This window comes from Lithobates pipiens, unplaced genomic scaffold (assembly GCF_037356315.1).
Source record: "Lithobates pipiens isolate NorthernLeopardFrog02 unplaced genomic scaffold, aLitPip1_a1.2 Scaffold_27, whole genome shotgun sequence".
Lineage (NCBI taxonomy): Eukaryota > Metazoa > Chordata > Amphibia > Anura > Ranidae > Lithobates > Lithobates pipiens.
Window position 1 is genome coordinate 8,968,346 of NW_027507788.1, and position 20,688 is coordinate 8,989,033.

General features: G+C 43.0%; 1 protein-coding gene across 1 annotated transcript in view; it reads right to left on the reverse strand.

Annotated features, from left to right (window-relative positions):
• NPHS1 (NPHS1 adhesion molecule, nephrin) overlaps positions 1-20,688 on the reverse strand; it is a 66,281-nt gene that overhangs the window by 57 nt on the left and 45,536 nt on the right. The window contains exons 15-27 of the mRNA XM_077456216.1: positions 16,515-16,636; positions 12,812-12,977; positions 12,179-12,335; positions 10,602-10,753; positions 9,526-9,637; positions 8,592-8,773; positions 6,731-6,787; positions 5,841-5,963; positions 4,813-4,837; positions 2,024-2,135; positions 1,831-1,945; positions 1,112-1,218; positions 1-1,014 (exon numbers count right to left, since the gene is read on the reverse strand). The exon at positions 1-1,014 is cut by the window's left edge and continues 57 nt beyond it. Coding sequence (XP_077312342.1) covers positions 889-1,014; positions 1,112-1,218; positions 1,831-1,945; positions 2,024-2,135; positions 4,813-4,837; positions 5,841-5,963; positions 6,731-6,787; positions 8,592-8,773; positions 9,526-9,637; positions 10,602-10,753; positions 12,179-12,335; positions 12,812-12,977; positions 16,515-16,636 — 1,556 coding nt within the window. The 3' untranslated portion in view covers positions 1-888. The remainder of the gene's footprint in view (positions 1,015-1,111; positions 1,219-1,830; positions 1,946-2,023; positions 2,136-4,812; positions 4,838-5,840; positions 5,964-6,730; positions 6,788-8,591; positions 8,774-9,525; positions 9,638-10,601; positions 10,754-12,178; positions 12,336-12,811; positions 12,978-16,514; positions 16,637-20,688) is intronic.

Below are 20,688 nucleotides of genomic sequence, written 5' to 3' on the forward strand. Positions count from 1 at the left end.
ACTCCCAGCTGTAATTAATTATCACCAAAATAAAGCTCTATTTGTGGGAAAAAAAATGATAAAAATTTAATTTGGGTACAGTGTTGTATGACCGCGCAATTGTCATTCAAAGTGCATCAGCACTGAAAGCTGAAAATGGGTCTGGGCAGGAGGGGGGTTTAAGTGCCCAGTAAGCAAGTGGTTAAATAACATTTACAGGTACGGTCAATAAATTCTCGAAGAGAAAATTTAAAATAAATATTTGCTTAGTTCCCTCAAAACAATGCAGATGTAAGATGAACATTGTTGGACCCCCTACTATAATAAAGTCCTTAATCTTTTCCGGCCTCCATAGAAACGGGGATCTCATATTTCTGCAAAGTCAGATAAGTAACTTTTTATAAAAATTTGGGCTAATATATTGGTTATATAATTGGTGGTTTTAGCAGTTGAGGCTACAGATATGAGATGGTGGTCGAAAGATACGACCGCTCTGTTCTTTGGGAAGATCATTACATTGACATCTGGAATGATTTGGCTGAACATGCCTGTTTATTTTTTAACCAACATTCCCTTTACACCATTGTAAAGTCAGAATCCCTAACACACGTCTTCGTTCCAAGTCAGTATTTAAAAAGCTTTGAATCCATTGGATCAGTATCCTCGTATCCTCGTTAGAGTAGCTCCTCCATGAAGGTCTCCTTGAAGGTCGGTTGGCCAGGGATTATCTGTACAGTTTGACTCATCCAGGGTTGTATCCAGTATGGACTTTTTTACCTTTTCCACCAAATTGATCATGCATGCACACGTAAGGGGCTATGGCTTGTTCAATATTTATACCCTATTTTTCTAAGATTTTCCTATACGGCTTACAAGTTGGCTAGAATCGCCTCAATAACTCTCCTGAGGTCACACCAAGTGTCCTTGTTCCCCATAGGGTGTCTCATACGTTGCAGGTGATGTCATGTCAGCTTCATCGTAGATTCTGGTTGGCTCCTGGAACCCTTCCCATGGTGCCTCTCTTCTTTGACTGGCCTGTTGGATTTTGGTGAAAAAGTAAGGAGACTCGGAATTAGTGGTCATACCTACATGAACGTGGGTTTGTTTAATTGCTTGAGCTCAAGGGACTAACCATAACTCCAGGTGGCCATCTTGACCTGGAAGATGGGGGGTAAACTCCTTGTACCTCCTCATACTCGTGGACATCAGGGTCCCCATACCAATCCTCATATCCAGCCTCTAGAACAACGACAGGACAGGCAAATGTGACATGATCACAAAACTGGCTGGATGCCATGGTTGCTATTGTGGTTCTTCCACACTTCCAGAAACTCACAATATATGCTTCAAAATTTCCCTTGCAAAATGAACGGGCATAGATTGATATCTACAACTGCAATTTGCAACGGGATTGATATCTAAAGCCTCTCTCTAAGGCAGAGGTCTATAAAACTGGATGTGGCCTTTTGCTTGCCTTTATCTGGCCCTTGGGTCACTATTACTTTCACTGATATGAGGCCCTATACCTCCCACAGAACCCAACAATGTGGTACTATTCCTCCCAATGAAACCAGAGACGGGGAACTAATTTGCCCACTGACACCAACGATGGGGCACTATTCCTCCCACTGACACCAATTATGTCATTTTATTTACTCCCATTGGCCACCAAGCCTATGGCAATATTAACTCCCACCAATGCCAGGGGATTTTCTACTCCCACTGGCTACAGTATTGGCCCCCCCTTAATTTTGAAGGGCAGTAAACTGGCCCTTTGTTTCAAAAGTTTGGAGACCCCTGCTCTACGAAATAGTCAACTCTGTGTTAACCCATGTTAGTAATCTTATTCACCTGTCCAGTCTTGGTGCCGGGGATCCCCTCTCTCGGCGCTCTCATAGTGAGGGGAGAGGGATGGCTGGTAGTCCCGTGAAGGATAGTAGTAGAGTCCAGTCTCTGATGCGCTGTCCTGAAAATGACCATGAAAACCACGTCAGTAAACTCTTCCATAATCTCCCCTTCCCCTCCCCCTCACAGTCCATCTTACCTGGTATACGCTAGACCCGGTTTCAGAGCCACTGTCAATCAGCAAGGTCTTCTTGGCATGAGTGTTAATCAGTTCTCCATCTGCGTAGTCATTGAGGGCACCTTTGGGCGTGCTGCACAACAATAAGGAAGTCATTATAATGGAACCTTCGTTAATGGAAATTAATTCTGTGAAATATATGAGGGCCAATACAATCAAGTTGACCCGATGGCTTTAATCATGTTTAAGTCAGTACAGATAAGTCCGAGAGATATCAGAACTCCAAATCTGCATCTTTGGTCCATAGCTCATAAGGTATTGAAGCCATTGGATCAGTATGAGCATGCTTCACAAAAATTAAGAATTCGTTATAATGGAACCTTCATCAATAGAAATGAGTTCGGAGAAATATATGAGGACCAATACAGTCAAGTTGACCTGATGGCTTCGTTATGTCTAAGTCAAATAAGTTTTGGGTGATATCAGAACTCCAAATCTGCATGTTTGGTCCATAACTCTGAAGATATGGAAGCCATTGGATCAGTACAAGCATGCTACACAACAATTAAGTATTTGTTATGATGGAACCTTTATTAATGGTAATGAGTTCTAAGAAATATATGAGGACCAATACAGTCAAGTTGACCCGATCACCCCATTGGGTCAACTTGAATCATGTCTAAAGCCCCGTACACACGAGAGGACTTATGTCCGACAGACTTCCGAAGGAGTTCTGCCGGAGTTCTGCCGGAGTTCCGACAGAGTTCTGACGGACTTTTCGGCTGAGTGGACTTGGCCACACACAATCACACTAAACTCCGACGGATTCGAACGTGATGACGTACGACTGGACTCGAATAAGGAAGTTCATAGCCAGTAGCCAATAGCTGCCCTAGCGTCGGTTTTAGTCCGTCGGAATAGCATACACACGAGCGAATTTTTCGAAGGGACCGGGTCCGGCGGAGTTCCGTCGGAAAAATTTGAAGCATGTTCCATATTCTAAAGTCCGTCAGACTTTGGTGAATCAAAAGTCCGTTGCAGCCCACACACGATCGAATAGTCTGACGGAATCAGTCCGTCGGACTTTGGATGTTGAAAACCCCGCTCGTGTGTACGGGGCATCAGTCAGATAAGTTCCCGAGTGATAGAACTCCAAAACTGCATCTTTAGTCCAAAGCTCAGAAGGTATTGAAGCCATTGGATCAGTAGGACATCAAGTCAACCAATAAAAGTAGGTCAACAATGAGTTATAAGAAATATATGAGGACCAATACAGTCAAGTTGACCCGATCACCCCATTGAGTCAACTTGAATCATGTCTAAGTCAGATAAGTTCCGAGTGATAGAACTCCAAATCTGTATCTTTAGTCCAAAGCTCAGAAGGTATTGAAGCCATTGGATCAGTAGGACATCAAGTCAACCAATAAAAGTAGGTCAACAATGAGTTCTAAGAAATATATGAGGACCAATACAGTCAAGTTGACCTGATCACCCCATTGGGTCAACTTGAATCATGTCTAAGTCAGATAAGTTCCTGAGTGATAGAACTCCAAATCTGCATCTTTAGTCCAAAGCTCAGAAGGTATTGAAGCCATTGGATCAGTAGTACATCAAGTCAACCAATAAAAGTAGGTCAACAATGACAGTCTTCATATTTCTTCTAGTGGAGGTTGTCTCTTAAAGTGATTTGATAGGTAAGCAACGATATGGTGTAACATAGGCATGACGGAGAAGGGGAAGAATACAGCTCAGTACTAGGGATTAATTGTTGACCAGTTAGTGACACCAAGGCCAGCCAACAGATTATGGGTAAAAGTTTTGAAGCCCCGAAATTATATTGGCAGAGGTGCCCAGGTATAAAGAATGTACTAGAAAGCTGCTTCTTCGTAAACTTGATATTTATTGGTCACCCAATCCCATTAAAAAACATGGTCAGTGCATTTCGTAGGGCTAAACTGGCCACTTTCTCAAAATGATGTATAAGACACTCAGAACAATGGGTCTGTTGTTGACCAGTAAGTGACACCAAGACCAACCAATAGAGTGTGGGTAGAGATTTTGAAGCCCCCAAAAATATTTTTGGGAAATGATGTCAGCAGAGGCACCCAAGTTTAAAGCATGTACTAGAAAGCTACTTCTTCATAAAGTTGATATTTATTAGTCACCCAATCACATTATAAACCAGTCAATGCGTTTCATAGTTTTACATTGGCCACTTCCTCAGGATGGTGTATGAGACACTCAGTACTAGATATTATTGACCAGTCAGTGACACCAAGGCCAGCGAATGGAGTGTGGGTAAAGGTTTTGAAGCCCCAAAAAATATTTTTGGGAAATGATATCAGCAGTAACGTCCAAGTTTAAAGGATGTACTAGAAAGCTGTATCTTCATAAAGTTGATATTTATTGGTCACACAATCACAGTAAAAAAACTCCATTAACGAGTTTCATGGGGCTACACTGGCCACTTCCGTAGGATGGTGTATGAGACACTCAGTAGTAGGGGTGCTGACCAGTGAGTGACACCAAGGTCAGCCAATCAAGTGTTGGAATTCTCTTTGGGTTCTATGCTAAGAATGATACATAGTAATGAGTACAAGGGAAGAAGGGGATATGTCTTAATAATAGAAGCCTCAGCGATGCGACACAGAAGCCAGCCAGTATTATATGAAGGGGTGGAGGAAAGTTCATGCTACTTGTGCATTCTGTGTTTATTCCTCTCACACAGAGAGCTCAGTACAAGAACACACACACCGGGTGCATATTGTTATACCTTAAATAAAGATTTCAGCCACAACTCTAGACCTTACCTCTCGTCTTTCTTTGCAGCATCTCCTGTGAAGGACACAAGCCAAGAAGGTCAGCATTGGGGTCATTTAATTCACAAAATAATAAGACCATAATATATAAAAAAAAGAGTGTTTAATGGGAAAGCCATTTATCTGAAAACTGTTAATAACACCATTAACAAAAGTAAAAAAAAAAAAACAGACACATCCGATACACATTTTTTCTTTTTTCTTTTTTTTTCAAAGCCCGTGGTGTGTGAACACACTTAAAACTCCACCCGGTGCAAAAAAAAGTGCACACTAAAAAGTGAAACACAAAAAGTGCACAGGGTGTACACATGGTCCTCCTCCGAAGACCAGGGAATTTTGCCCTGATCCCCTGGGGCGTTAGGCTCCAGATAGGGACTGGGGCACTTCACATGGTCCATCTGGACAAAACCAGACGGACACGCTCCCTGGGAGGTCTGCCAAAACAGCCCACCCCAAATACTAGGTGGGGCTAGAGAGGGCGAACTAAGCCAGAAGGCCATGTCCACCCCCCTCCCGAGACTTTCAGGGCAGGGCTGAGGACCTACACTCTACTCATCAAATGTGAAACGTGTACAAAGCCAGCAACCAAAAAAAATACATAAAGTGACAAACAAAACAAACAACATAAAGGTGGGGAAAAGGGAAGTTGAGAGAGTGCAAGGGTGCCATTGTTATGGTGCAATGGCTGTCCCTGAGGCCAGTAATAAAAATTCCTCTGATCCTGGCCAAAAGGTCCAGCCCAAAAGGCAGGTGCGGAAAAAAGTGTGTGTGGTGCAGTGTCCAAGGTGCCAGTAAAACGTAAAGTGCCCCCTACTCACAGTGAGTAATTACGGCACCCCTGGACTGCCACTCCAGGGGCACACACACCACAGGCTTCTTCCAGGACCCAGCTTTCTGCAAAACCAAGTGCCTCTCAATCCCCATCAGGAGTCAACCCTTCCAGCTTTCTCGCATCTGATAAACATTGTAGAGAGGTGCGTTTCCTGCTGCATTTCTGACACCCGTGTTGAGGGGTTTACCTTCTTTTGTTCTCATCCTGTGTCTCCTCACCAAACAGCAGACAAGACCTGCATTGGATATGATAAGCAGAGCCCCGCCTCCTCCCATTGCAGCAAACAAATATGGCGTCCATGCAAAGGCATCTGGGTAATGGAAGGAAAAATTTACATTTGTGGCTGCTTAAGTAGAGCTTTCGGCAATTAAATATTGGCTTTAGGTTACTTCTCAGTCCCTAAGTCAGAAACAAATTTAGTCCAGCAAATTTGAACCAAGTTGCTGCATGCCAGTTGAAAGCAGCCTGGTAGTGTGTAATCTGTAAGCTAATGGGCTGGAGTAGAGATAAGTGGGCTTAATGGAGGCAGAAACTTACGTTGGATGTTCACATTTTGGGGACAATCGTGTTGGTTCATGAAGAAGGGCAAGCAATGGCACAGGGTCTGCATAACTGTCGGCTCTGTTAAGGAATCCCAAGGATTAGTGTGTTACAAATTATTTTGCTGGTAAACCAAATCGGTATGGACCAAAAGGTATGGACCTTGGATCCATGGGGAAGGTATCCATGGGGAAGGTATGGACCTTGGATACTTGGTGAAGGTAGGAAACCCTAGTGGCAATTTGGAGTTTCAACCAGCAACCAACCCAAAATACCACATCGCAATAAGGCTACCTGGGGTTCTTGAAATCCAGAGTCACTCCGTTTTTTGCCCAGCTAAAAGAGACTGTCGGGATACCCTCAACTTTGCAGACAAGGCCAGTAGAGCTCTTCCCATCTCCTGGTACAGCCAGAGCCTTTAGAGCTGTTTGGCAGGAGTTTCTATTTTCAAAGTCAATGGCCCTAAAAGTCATTAAACCTGGTCAATGCTCCACCCCAGGGTCACATGAGGTTGCTGATCCTATCTAGGTCCCTCACCTGCTTGTGGTGCAGCTGGTGTTGGCTCTGGTTTCGGGGGCTCCAGTTGGAGGTCCTCTGAAAAGAGAATAACATAAACCTTCTTTATTGTTAAATTGGTCAGAAAACGTTTCACTTTATACTGTATATCGTCGATTAAAATCTAACTGCCAAACCTTTTTCGAAAAATAGTCATTTCAGAAAACAGCTCCTCAGGGGTGTGACCTAGTGGTCAGAGAGGAAATTCTGGGAGGTGATATATTAGGTCATTAAGTAACAGACTGAGTGGTTAGGTAAAGAAAGAAAAACACCACCTTTCAAGCAGATCTTCCTGAAAAGAGCGCCGTTTAACCTGAAGCCACTCACCCACTGGCCATGACAGAACCAGTTGAGACAACTGATGAATCATCTAGGTCTAGGAGAATAACATAGACCCCAGTAATGGTTAATTTGGTGAGAAATCTTGTCTACACTTGATAGTGTTTCTGTTTTGTATGTTGAAGGTCACAGTTTAGCCATCAAAACTTTTTAAAAATAATAGTCCTCTCAGAATATGTCACCTCAGGGGTGTGGCTTAGTGATCAAGGAGGAGCCACTCACCCACTGGCCATGACAGAACCAGTTGAGACAACTGATGAATCATCTAGGTCTAGGAGAATAACATAGACCCCAGTAATGGTTAATTTGGTGAGAAATCTTGTCTACACTTGATAGTGTTTCTGTTTTGTATGTTGAAGGTCAAAGTTTAGCCATCAAAACTTTTTAAAAATAATAGTCCTCTCAGAATATGTCACCTCAGGGGTGTGGCTTAGTGATCAAGGAGGAGAATAAAATTGTGAGTAGCGATATATAGTCATTAAGTGACAGACTGAGCAATTGGGTAAAAAAATTAAAATAAATAGAAGAACACCTTCCAAGCAGATCTACCTGTAGGGAAGAGCGACATTTAAGTTGAAGCCACTGGCTTTGACAACTTTGGACAACTAACAAAAATCAACTGAAAGGAGAATAACACAGGCCCCAGTAACTGTAAATTTGAACAGACATCTTGTCTACACTTGACAGTCATTTCATTCTGTATGTTGAAGGTCTAGGTTTAATCATCTAACCTTTCTGAAAACAATAGTCCTTGCAGAATATGTCTCCTCAGGGGTGTGACCCAGTGCTGAAGGAGGGGGATAATATTGTGGGTGGCAGTGCTTCATGTCATTAAGTGGCTAACTGAGCGATTGGGTAAGTAAAAACCAAGAACACCTTCCAAGCAGAACTCTCTGTGGGGACGAAGGCTTTGACAACTTTGGACAACCAACAAATCATCTGTATGGAGAGTAACATCCTTGGGGGTGTGACCTAGTGGCCAAGGAGGAGAATGACATGTTGGGTGGCAATGTATGAAGTCATAAAGACACCCCATTTCCCCCTTATTTATGAAGGCATAAAGTCGAAAATCAAGTATCGATCCAACAGGAAACATCTTCCTGTAAAGAAGACTACCATTTAGCCTGAGGTCACCCCTTGATGTCTATGACAGCAATAGCTGGCTAATCATCAGGTTTCTAACATGGTGGTCTCCCTCCTAGGAGGAACTGCTTAGAAGGTGGTCTTGGCTGTATGTTTACCCAGCCTTCTAATAATGTGCCCAGGGTCAGTAAAGAGAACCTGTCAAACACACAGTTATTTTTGAGCATGGATAATGTTCATTTTTTTCAGTTGTCTAACTGGCAACATCAAATTTTGGCTTTATAAAAATTGGAAAAGCCAATTTTGGAGAGCCAAAATTTGACAGACTTTCGGTACAGAAATTTGTCCTAGAAAAGGAAAGCAGCAGCGAAGACATTTGTATTATAATCCCCCCCCCCCCCATCCCGTTTCCATGGTTAACCTTGTGTGGTGACCGTTATGACGGCATCTCCATCTGCGTAGTCGCTGTCTCCCAACACGTTAATGGCGTTGACTGAGAAATTATAAGTGGTGCTGCCCTTTAGGCCTGTAATAGTGAACACCAAGGACTGGGGTGGGAAAACATCCACATACATGTAACTGTCAACTCCACTCCACCGGTACCTGAAAAAAAAAAAAAAAACATTTTTGCACCATTACGTGAAAGGAAGTAGGGTTCATTTGTGCTGTGACCTCGCTAAAGCCCCATACACACTATGAGTTTTTCCTTCAGATTTACCAAAACCATATAATATGAGGTCAAACCTTAGGAGTTTCAATTTGTATGCAATCAGGCAGGCCCTTGCACTACATGGTTTTGGTAAACCTGAAGGAAAAAACTGATAGCGTGTATGGGGCTAATGAAAAAGTTCAGGGACAGCTCCGCCCTTTTATATAGTTTGATATTAAAATGGCACGTCAGTAATGTAAAGGGTTAGTCCACCCCAAAGTGATATTTCAGTTACAGATGGAAGATGATGAGTTGTTGGCTTCTTATAGCTCTTGGGGACACCAGTATTGAGATTTCCCTGCAGGGCCAGAACAAGGGGTGGGCAGGAGGGGTAGCTGCCCTGGGCACAGTAGAGCAAGGGGACAGAGAATGGACAGAGGGCAGTAAACCCATTCTACAGGATGCATTAACAGTGAGGGAGGGGGCGCAGTTCCACATCCTTGCCATGGGCACTAGATGAACCTGCCCTGGCACTGTTTCTCTGCCAGCATTCTTGACTCTGCTCTAGTCCATCCCTTAGGTTAGTCTGTTCTCGCTCACTCCCGGGTGCTCCGCCTCCTCCTGTGGCATTCTCCATTATATAAAATACAGTATAAGGTATAGGATGCCCTCTTTTTACATCAGATAAAAACAAATCATCACTCACCTCACTCTGAACTTTTGCTCCAGTCCACCATCAAAACCGGCACTCCACCCCAAAGTGACAGAATTTTGTTTGAAACTGAGGACTTTCAGATCCGATGGAGGGTCTGGTCGACCTGGATAACAGAACAGGAAAAGAAAAATATAAAGCGGACTGACTCAGTACTTCTTTTAAGAGCCCTCTGTTCTCATGCATGCAGTGGGCTGTCTCCTGGGAGGGGTTATACAAATATCAAGATACCTCAATAGGTGGGTGTCAGGCTAGAGGAGTTGGTGTGGATGCATTTGCATGCAGCCCACCCTAAGTAATACCCACACACAGGGCTGGACTTACCATTGGGCTTGACTGGGCTTAAGCCCATGGGCCCCTCCCAATAGGGGGCCCCCGCCGAGATACATAGCCGAGTGTACTCGGCTCCGCTCAGTCACGCCCAATCCCGCCCTATGATGGACAGAACACAGGGACTGGGTGTGACTGAGCCGAGGCGAGTACACTCGGCTCCGCTCGGGACTGCGAGAGGACCCGAGAGCCACCGAGATGCACAGGACTCGGCGACGCCATTTTTAAACTTCAAGACTGCAATGACAAGGCTACAAATGACACTGGGCAAGGCTGCAGATGGACACTAATAAGGCTGCATTGATGGGCATTTAAATGTAAGTTTTTTACCTTAAAATTCTCTCCTAAAAGTTTTTTCCTTAAAATTCCCTCCTAAACTTGGGGTGCGTGTTATACGCCGATAAATACTGTAATGTATAGAAGGTAGGGCCCGAAAGTGACTCAAGCCCATGGGCCCCCACCACCCTAAGTCCTGCCCTGCCCACACATGATGCTTAGACTCCATGACCCAATGAATGAAAGGGGTGGGCCAGGGACAGTCAGGCTAATGAGGGAAGAGCTAGATTTTAAAAAGCCTATACAGTCCCTTTATTCTTTCGTAGAGACCATCCAACATGTTACAAGCTCTCTGAGAGCAATCATAAGTAGCAATAAATCATACGCAATTATACACATGCATCATATGGAGGAACAAGTTATTGCATCATCTGGTTTGGGATTTGGTCAAGAGTTTGCCTTACTAGTGCTGACGAGATGGATGGAGAAGGTGTCCAATCCGAGGCTGTTGGTCGCTGTGCATGTAAAGATGGCGTAGTCATGAACCGCGCTGACGTTAGCGATGATCAGTGTGCTGGTGTGAACCCATTGCTCATGGAACGTCTGGACCGAGTACCTAAGAGAGACACCAGTGTTACATTCATAAAATAGGCCATCCCACCATCAGGAGATACGCATTGAAAGGTCAACATTCTCAGTAACTCTGAAGAACCTGTACCAAAATCAATATTTTATTTATTTTTATGGTCAGGTACCTAGAAATTACAATTGTACACATTTATTTTCTTAGTCTGGTAGGCAAGGGATAGTGCTTGGCCAATGAGGTTGGTGATCAAAAAAATATATACATGTTCTCCTTGAAGGAGGTAGATCCATGGTGAAGGTAGGGAGCTTGGATCCATGGTGAAGGTATGGCACACTGGATCCATGGTGAAGGTATGGAGCTTGGATCCATGGTGAAGGTATGGACCATGGATCTGTGGTGAAGGTATGGACCATGGATCCCTGGTGAAGGTCTAGACCTTTTCAATGGTCCATAACTTGATGGTATGGTGAAGGTATGGACCTGGAAACCATGGTGAAAGTATGGACCTTGGATCCGTGGTGAAGGTATGGACCTTGAATCCGTGGTGAAGGTATGGACCTTGGATCCGTGGTGAAGGTATGGACCTTGGATCCGTGGTGAAGATATGGACCTTGGATCCGCGGTGAAGGTATGGACCTTGGATCCGTGGTGAAGGTATGGACCTGGAAACCATGGTGAAAGTATGGAGCTTGGATCCGTGGTGAAGGTATGGACCTTGGATCCGTGGTGAAGGTATGGACCTTGGATCCGTGGTGAAGGTATGGACCTTGGATCCGTGGTGAAGGTATGGACCTTGGATCCGTGGTGAAGGTATGGACCTGGAAACCATGGTGAAAGTATGGAGCTTGGATCCATGGTGAAGGTATGGACCATGGATCCGTGGTGAAGGTATGAACCATGGATCCGTGGTGAAGGTATGGACCACGGATCCGTGGTGAAGGTATGGACCTTGGATCCGTGGTGAAGGTATGGACCTTGGATCCGTGGTGAAGGTATGGACCTCGGATCCGTGGTGAAGGTATGGACCATGGATCCGTGGTGAAGGTATGGACCATGGATCCGTGGTGAAGGTATGAACCATGGATCCGTGGTGAAGGTATGGACCTTGGATCCGTGGTGAAGGTATGGACCTTGGATCCGTGGTGAAGGTATGGACCTTGGATCCGTGGTGAAGGTATGGACCTTGGATCAGTGGTGAAGGTATGGACCATGGATCTGTGGTGAAGGTATGGACCTTGGATCCGTGGTGAAGGTATGGACCATGGATCCGTGGTGAAGGTCTGGACCTTAACCATGGTCCATAACTTGAAGGTATGGTGAATGTATGGACCTGGAAACCATAGTGAAAGTATGGACCTTGGATCCATGGGGAAGGTAGGAAACTAGGAAATCCTAGCGGAAATTTGTAGTTTCAACCAGCAACCAACCCAAAACACCACATCGCAATGAGGCTACCTGGGGTTCTTGAAATCCAGAGTCACTCCGTTTTTTGCCCAGCTGAAAGAGACGGTCGGGATACCCTCAGCTTTGCAGACAAGGCCAGTAGAGCTCTTCCCATCTCCGGGTACAGCCACTTTGCTCAGGTGCACCCCCTTCTGTATCTCTGGCTTAACTGCAAGAAGAAGGACATTAAAAGTGGAACTCCAGGCAGATGTAAAAAAAGATACAAATGAATGCAGTACTATGTTACTTATTATATGATTAAATGTATTCATTTTGGGCAGTATAATAAGTACCTGAATTTGACCTGCTATCAGCTTCTTAAAGTCCCTGTACAGCAGAGACCAGACTAAGGGAGGGAGAAGCAGCACAAGGAGCCAATCAGTTGTGCTGTAGTGCTAACAAGGAACATGATAATAAGAGGAGAGAGCAGGGTGGCAGAGAGATGCTGCTTCTCCCTTCACTGTCCAGTCACAGGCTGGGGGAGGGACAAAACTGTAAAGGAACACTATCATGGGAAAATGATAAGTAGGGAATTACCATCACTTACCTCCTTTTGAAAATGCTAGTTTCCTGGCTGCCTCTGACTTTTAGAGGGACTGGCTTAGAACAAGCATGCAGATTATAATAAAATGAAAATGTACTTACAGCGCACAATCAGTCGAGCGTCGGCCCGTACACCTGGTGGCACCCCGTTATCTACCGCGCACTCGTAACGTCCGGCATCTGACCTCTTAGCTTCACTGATAATCAGACGTTCGGTGAAACCGTCAACTTGTCGCTCCAGACCAGACAGATCCCGTTCTTCATCTCCCTGTCGATGGGTAACAGATGGCACTCAACTGTCTAATTTTCTTTTAAAGTATTTCCGGGTAAACTGTACAATGTAGCGATATACTGAGGAAACGCGTATTTTAGTTTTGTGCTACCCTAGGCAAGACTAAAATTGGGCACCCCCATCTAAAGTTGACCCACCCTTTCCTGTCTAAGATCCACCCCATTCATCTGTAAACTCCACCCCTTCCTCTTTAGGCTCCACCTTATGCTTGGACTTGTACACCTTCACTAGTTGGGGGGGGGGTCACATCCTGTGCTCTGATGGTTCATGCTGGGACCCTCCCAAAAGTGAAGGACTGAAAGTCCCAGCATGAACCCCTGAGATCTAAGGATATGACCCCTCATCTAAATTTGCTCCAACCCTTTCTGTTTGAGATCTGTAAACTCCACCCTTTCCTCTTTAGGCTCCACCTTATGCTTGGACTTGTAGTCCATCACTAGTTGGGGGGGGGGGGTCATGTCCTCCGCTCTGAGGGGTTCATGCTTGCAGTCCTTCACTTAGAATGAACCCCTGCGTTCTAAGGATGTGACCCCTCCCCAAAATTGAAGGACTACAAGTTCCAGCATGAACCCCTGAGATTTAGGGATGTGACCCCTTAGATCTCATGGGTTCATTCTAGGACCTGTAGTCCTTCACTAGTTGGGGGAGGCAAGGGGTGTCACATCCTCAGCTCTGAGGGGCTCATACTGGGACTTGCAGTCCTTCACTTAGCATGAACCCCTGAGTTCTAAGTCACAGCAGTAGTGTAGTCACATCTGCAGTTTGGTCAGCTCCTGTAGACGCAATCACAGTTTGGTCATCTGTAGTCGCATTCGAAGTCTCTTGTCATCTTCTTTAGTCGCATCTGCAGTCTGGTCATCTGTAGTTGTTTTTTGCAGTCTGGTCATCTCCTGTAGTCACAATCGCAATCTCTGGTCATCTCCTGTAGTCGCAGTTGCAGTCTCTGGTCATCTCCTGTAGTCGCAGTTGCAGTCTCTGTCCATCTCCTGTAGTCGCAGTTGCAGTCTCTGGTCATCTCCTGTAGTCGCAGTTGCAGTCTCTGTCCATCTCCTGTAGTCGCAGTTGCAGTCTCTGTCCATCTCCTGTAGTCACAATCGCAGTCTTTGTCCATCTCCTGTAGTCGCAGTTGCAGTCTCTGTCCATCTCCTGTAGTCACAATCGCAGTCTTTGTCCATCTCCTGTAGTCGCAGTTGCAGTCTCTGGTCATCTCCTGTTATTTGCAGTAGCAGTCTCTGTCCATCTCCTGTAGTCACAATTGCAGTCTTTGGTCATCTCCTGTAGTCGCATCCTTAGTCTGGTCATCTGCAGTCACAGTTGCAGTCTCTGGTCATCTCCTGTAGTCATAATCGCAGTCTCTGTCCATCTCCTGTAGTCACAATTGCAGTCTCTGGTCATCTCCTGTAGTCACAATTGCAGTCTCTGGTCATCTCCTGTAGTCGCATCCACAGTCTGGTAATCTGTAGTCACTTTTGCAGTCTCTGGTCATCTCCTGTAGTTGTAATAGCAGTCTCTGGTTATTTCCTGTGGTCACATCTGCAGTCTGGTCATCTCCTGTAGTCACAATCCCAGTCTCTGTCCATCTCCCTGTCCATCTCCTGTGGTCACAATCGCAGTCTTTGTCCATCTCCTGTAGTCGCAGTTGCAGTCTCTGGTCATCTCCTGTAGTCGCATCCACAGTCTGGTAATCTGTAGTCGCTTTTGCAGTCTCCGGTCATCTCCTGTAGTCGCAATAGCAGTCTCTGGTTATTTCCTGTGGTCACATCTGCAGTCTGGTCATCTCCTGAAGTCGCAATCCCAGTCTCTGGTCGTCTCCTGCAGTTGCATCCACAGTCTAATTAAAAGTAGTAAAAAATATACTCAGGTCTCACAGACCCCAGACCGCGCTATGGAGGCTAAGATGAGTCTGAGAGTGAATGGAAGGGCACACAGACAATGTCGCCACCCCTAAATCACAGCCCCAAAAGGGGATGCAACCGGTAAGAGAAATATATATATTTAGGCGGGGACCGGCGCCACTGTTAATTGGCTACAATGGGGTATGTACAGAGAATGAGTACACGCACACCACTGGCCACCGAAAGAACACAATGGTTACCAGGGTAGGTAGCAACCCTATCCAAAAAAAAAGGGAGTAGAATGCAAGGGAGAGTAAGCAGAACAAAACCCTTATAGTAACCTCTACTGATATATATTACTAATAAAGTACCAATATCAATGATGATGCACGCCCGTGCCTATAGTAAACCAAAGGGGTTCCACAGATGATAACTATGCGTCCACGAGTCTAGATACATACATAGACATTACCCAAAAACCTCAGGGATTACTACTAAAGTGCATATAATACAAAATTATGCATAAGTGCAAAAAGTGATATACAAAGTATAATCATTAACCACGAAGGTAATTAGTGTATTATAAAGTGACCACAGTATAATTAATTAGAACTAAAAATACAGTAAAAACAGTGCACAGAATTAAAAGTAGTACCTGCTGTTGCACAAATCACTTTATTACACTTTATATATATATATATATATATATATATATTTATTGAATCCACATTGAGCACTATATTTGATTGGCTGCTTGCTTCTGCATGGCCCTGGCACACACGCACAATCGCACATTAAAAGTTTTAAATCATCATCTGCGACTGTGCGTGTGTGCCAGGTCCAGGCAGAAGCAAGCAGCCAATCAAATATAGTGCTCAATATATGGATTCAATAAATAGATATAAATAACGTGTAATAAAGTGATTTGTGCAACCAGTTCATTAAACAGTCCACATTCAGCGCACATTCATGTACCGCAAACTTTGCACACTCCATGAACTTTCACTGAATGTAGAGTGTTTAATGGGCAGGGGCGGACTGACCCATCGGGCACTTGGGCCTGTTCTGTAGTGCCAATCCATAATTTGTTAATTGAACGATTAAAAAGCTTGCTAGTTTTGTTAGCTGCTTTTTTTTTTTTTTTTTTTTTTTAGCATGGGCGCAGTTTCAGTGCATGCCATAGGCGCCATTTTCACTAGACACGCCTCTGGTGACATCACTGGTTACTAGACACCAGGCACCACGGCCCTAGCAGCCACTGGGCAGTAGAGGTGGAGCAAGCTACGGGTCTAGTCCGGCCGGGATTAATACAGCGAGTTAGTAAAGCAGCACTATCTGTGGCGGCCTTTTTTGGCGCATCAGATTGGCCGCCCAGTCCACCCCCTGTTCTCTGCGGTCCTCGCTGGTGTCCCTTCTGCCTAGTGGGTGGCCGCGACCCCACCCCGTAAAATGTCACCCAAGGCAAACGCCTTGTTTTCCTTGTGATAGATACGCCTCTGGAAAAACGCACCTCTTGGCAAGAAACTTCACTTTGCATCTTAGTATTGCCTATAACCTGGTGTTCTGGGAACACCTACCCCAGAACTTGTGCAGAACAATGATTCCCGGACCCGCCCATCAAGCTCTCTCACCTCCTATGCAGCCTACATAGAATGAAGAATGGGGAGATGTCCCTTACCAGCCACCTCCACTGGAACATGCCGTCTGTGGCCGGATTGGCATCGGCTGTGCACACAATCTCCGCTCGGCCCCCCAAATCCACCTCTGTGGGGTCCCCAAGGCTACGAATAGTCGGAGAGTCTGTGGAGGAGACAGAAGGTTATTACGCAAGGGGCAACTGAAGCTCTCTCTGTAATTAAACACTATGGGGGATTTTATATATATATAAAAAAATAATAAATTAAAGTGCTATTGTCCTGCGAAACTGCATTTACATTTGTTCTGTGCGAATTAAGTCAAAATCGAATGTTATTCAGCTATTTTCTCTCAAGGTTGATGCTCCTTCATAAATTGAATCAGGAAAATACCGCATTAGGCCACTAGATGGAGCTGATGATCACAGTGCCATCTAGTGGCCATAATGTGGTGTTTTCCTATATTCTCTAGGAATGAATAACATATGACCTGAAGAGAAAATAGCCTAATACCATTTGATTTTGCCCCCCATTCATATTGAACAAATAATGAATAACTCAGCAATTTATTTTATAAATACAAATCTATGTGAAGTATTGTAGGGGGTACAACAAGGAAAAAGGGGCATTTGTCCCAAGTCCCAAGTAAAAGACCCTGATTGGCCAAGATGTTGGAAAGGAGTTGAAAGCAACGCCGACCTGAGTGGGCAGCCAAGATAGATCTCGATGTTCCCGAAGACAAGTCAGTTTATGAGAACAATGCCTCCTATACACCGATGGACAAACCGAACAAATAAAAACAAGGTACCATATCACCGGCCAGCCCTACAGAACCCACGTCCTTAGAAAAGAAAATCTTACAGTAGAGATTTTATGTATTGTTATTTTTTTTTTTTTATGGGCATTGGGGGATGGAGGAGCTACAATGGAAGAACTAACTCTTGTTTTTTAGGAGGTGGTGGGCTTCCACTGGAGAGATGTTGCCCCCACACTAGTTGTATCACCGGTCAGGCCACCCAAAAGATAGTGAAGGCACCAGGGAATGTGTCTGGACTCTGACTTCACGTAAAATAGCATTTTATGGTGGAGAAACTTCTTTAAAACATGAAGAACAAGAGAAGAAGGTCTCTGATATATATATATGACTCGCTGGAGGATTCAACAAAGATACACAGATATCAATAGATCACTCATAGTAATAATAGATCACACATAGTAGTAATAAGTCACACATAGCATTAATGGATTACACATAGTAATAATGACATAGTATTATTGGATCACACATAGTATTAATGGATCACACATATCACACATAGTATTATTGGATCACACATAGTATTAATGGGTCACACATATCACACATAGTATTATTGGGTCACACATAGTATTAATGGATCACACATATCACACATAGTATTATTGGATCACACATAGTATTAATGGGTCACACATAGTATTAATGGGTCACACATAGTATTAATGGATCACACATATCACACATAGTATTATTGGATCACACATAGTATTAATGGGTCACACATAGTATTAATGGGTCACACATAGTATTAATGGATCACACATATCACACATAGTATTAATGGATCACACATATCACACATAGTATTATTGGATCACACATAGTATTAATGGGTCACACATAGTATTATTGGATCACACATAGTATTAATGGGTCACACATATCACACATAGTATTATTGGATCACACATAGTATTAATGGGTCACACATAGTATTAATGGGTCACACATAGTATTAATGGATCACACATATCACACATAGTATTAATGGATCACACATATCACACATAGTATTAATGGATCACACATATCACACATAGTATTATTGGATCACACATAGTATTAATGGGTCACACATATCACACATAGTATTAATGGGTCACACATATCACACATAGTATTATTGGGTCACACATAGTATTAATGGGTCACACATATCACACATAGTATTAATGGGTCACACATATCACACATAGTATTAATGGGTCACACATATCACACATAGTATTATTGGATCACACATAGTATTAATGGGTCACACATATCACACATAGTATTAATGGGTCACACATATCACACATAGTATTAATGGATCACACATAGTATTAATGGGTCACACATATCACACATAGTATTATTGGGTCACACATAGTATTAATGGATCACACATATCACACATAGTATTAATGGATCACACATATCACACATAGTATTAATGGGTCACACATATCACACATAGTATTATTGGATCACACATAGTATTAATGGGTCACACATATCACACATAGTATTAATGGGTCACACATATCACACATAGTATTATTGGGTCACACATAGTATTAATGGGTCACACATATCACACATAGTATTAATGGATCACACATAGTATTAATGGGTCACACATATCACACATAGTATTATTGGGTCACACATAGTATTAATGGGTCACACATATCACACATAGTATTAATGGATCACACATATCACACATAGTATTAATGGGTCACACATATCACACATAGTATTATTGGATCACACATAGTATTAATGGGTCACACATATCACACATAGTATTAATGGGTCACACATATCACACATAGTATTAATGGGTCACACATATCACACATAGTATTATTGGATCACACATAGTATTAATGGGTCACACATATCACACATAGTATTATTGGGTCACACATAGTATTAATGGGTCACACATATCACACATAGTATTAATGGATCACACATATCACACATAGTATTAATGGGTCACACATATCACACATAGTATTATTGGATCACACATAGTATTAATTGGTCACACATAGTATTAATGGATCACACATATCACACATAGTATTAATGGATCACACATATCACACATAGTATTATTGGATCACACATAGTATTAATGGGTCACACATATCACACATAGTATTATTGGGTCACACATAGTATTAATTGGTCACACATATCACACATAGTATTAATGGATCACACATATCACACATAGTATTATTGGATCACACATAGTATTAATGGGTCACACATATCACACATAGTATTAATGGGTCACACATATCACACATAGTATTATTGGGTCACACATAGTATTAATGGGTCACACATATCACACATAGTATTAATGGGTCACACATATCACACATAGTATTAATGGGTCACACATATCACACATAGTATTATTGGATCACACATAGTATTAATGGGTCACACATATCACACATAGTATTAATGGGTCACACATATCACACATAGTATTAATGGATCACACATAGTATTAATGGGTCACACATATCACACATAGTATTATTGGGTCACACATAGTATTAATGGATCACACATATCACACATAGTATTAATGGATCACACATATCACACATAGTATTAATGGGTCACACATATCACACATAGTATTATTGGATCACACATAGTATTAATGGGTCACACATATCACACATAGTATTAATGGGTCACACATATCACACATAGTATTATTGGGTCACACATAGTATTAATGGGTCACACATATCACACATAGTATTAATGGATCACACATAGTATTAATGGGTCACACATATCACACATAGTATTATTGGGTCACACATAGTATTAATGGGTCACACATATCACACATAGTATTAATGGATCACACATATCACACATAGTATTAATGGGTCACACATATCACACATAGTATTATTGGATCACACATAGTATTAATGGGTCACACATATCACACATAGTATTAATGGGTCACACATATCACACATAGTATTAATGGGTCACACATATCACACATAGTATTATTGGATCACACATAGTATTAATGGGTCACACATATCACACATAGTATTATTGGGTCACACATAGTATTAATGGGTCACACATATCACACATAGTATTAATGGATCACACATATCACACATAGTATTAATGGGTCACACATATCACACATAGTATTATTGGATCACACATAGTATTAATTGGTCACACATAGTATTAATGGATCACACATATCACACATAGTATTAATGGATCACACATATCACACATAGTATTATTGGATCACACATAGTATTAATGGGTCACACATATCACACATAGTATTATTGGGTCACACATAGTATTAATTGGTCACACATATCACACATAGTATTAAT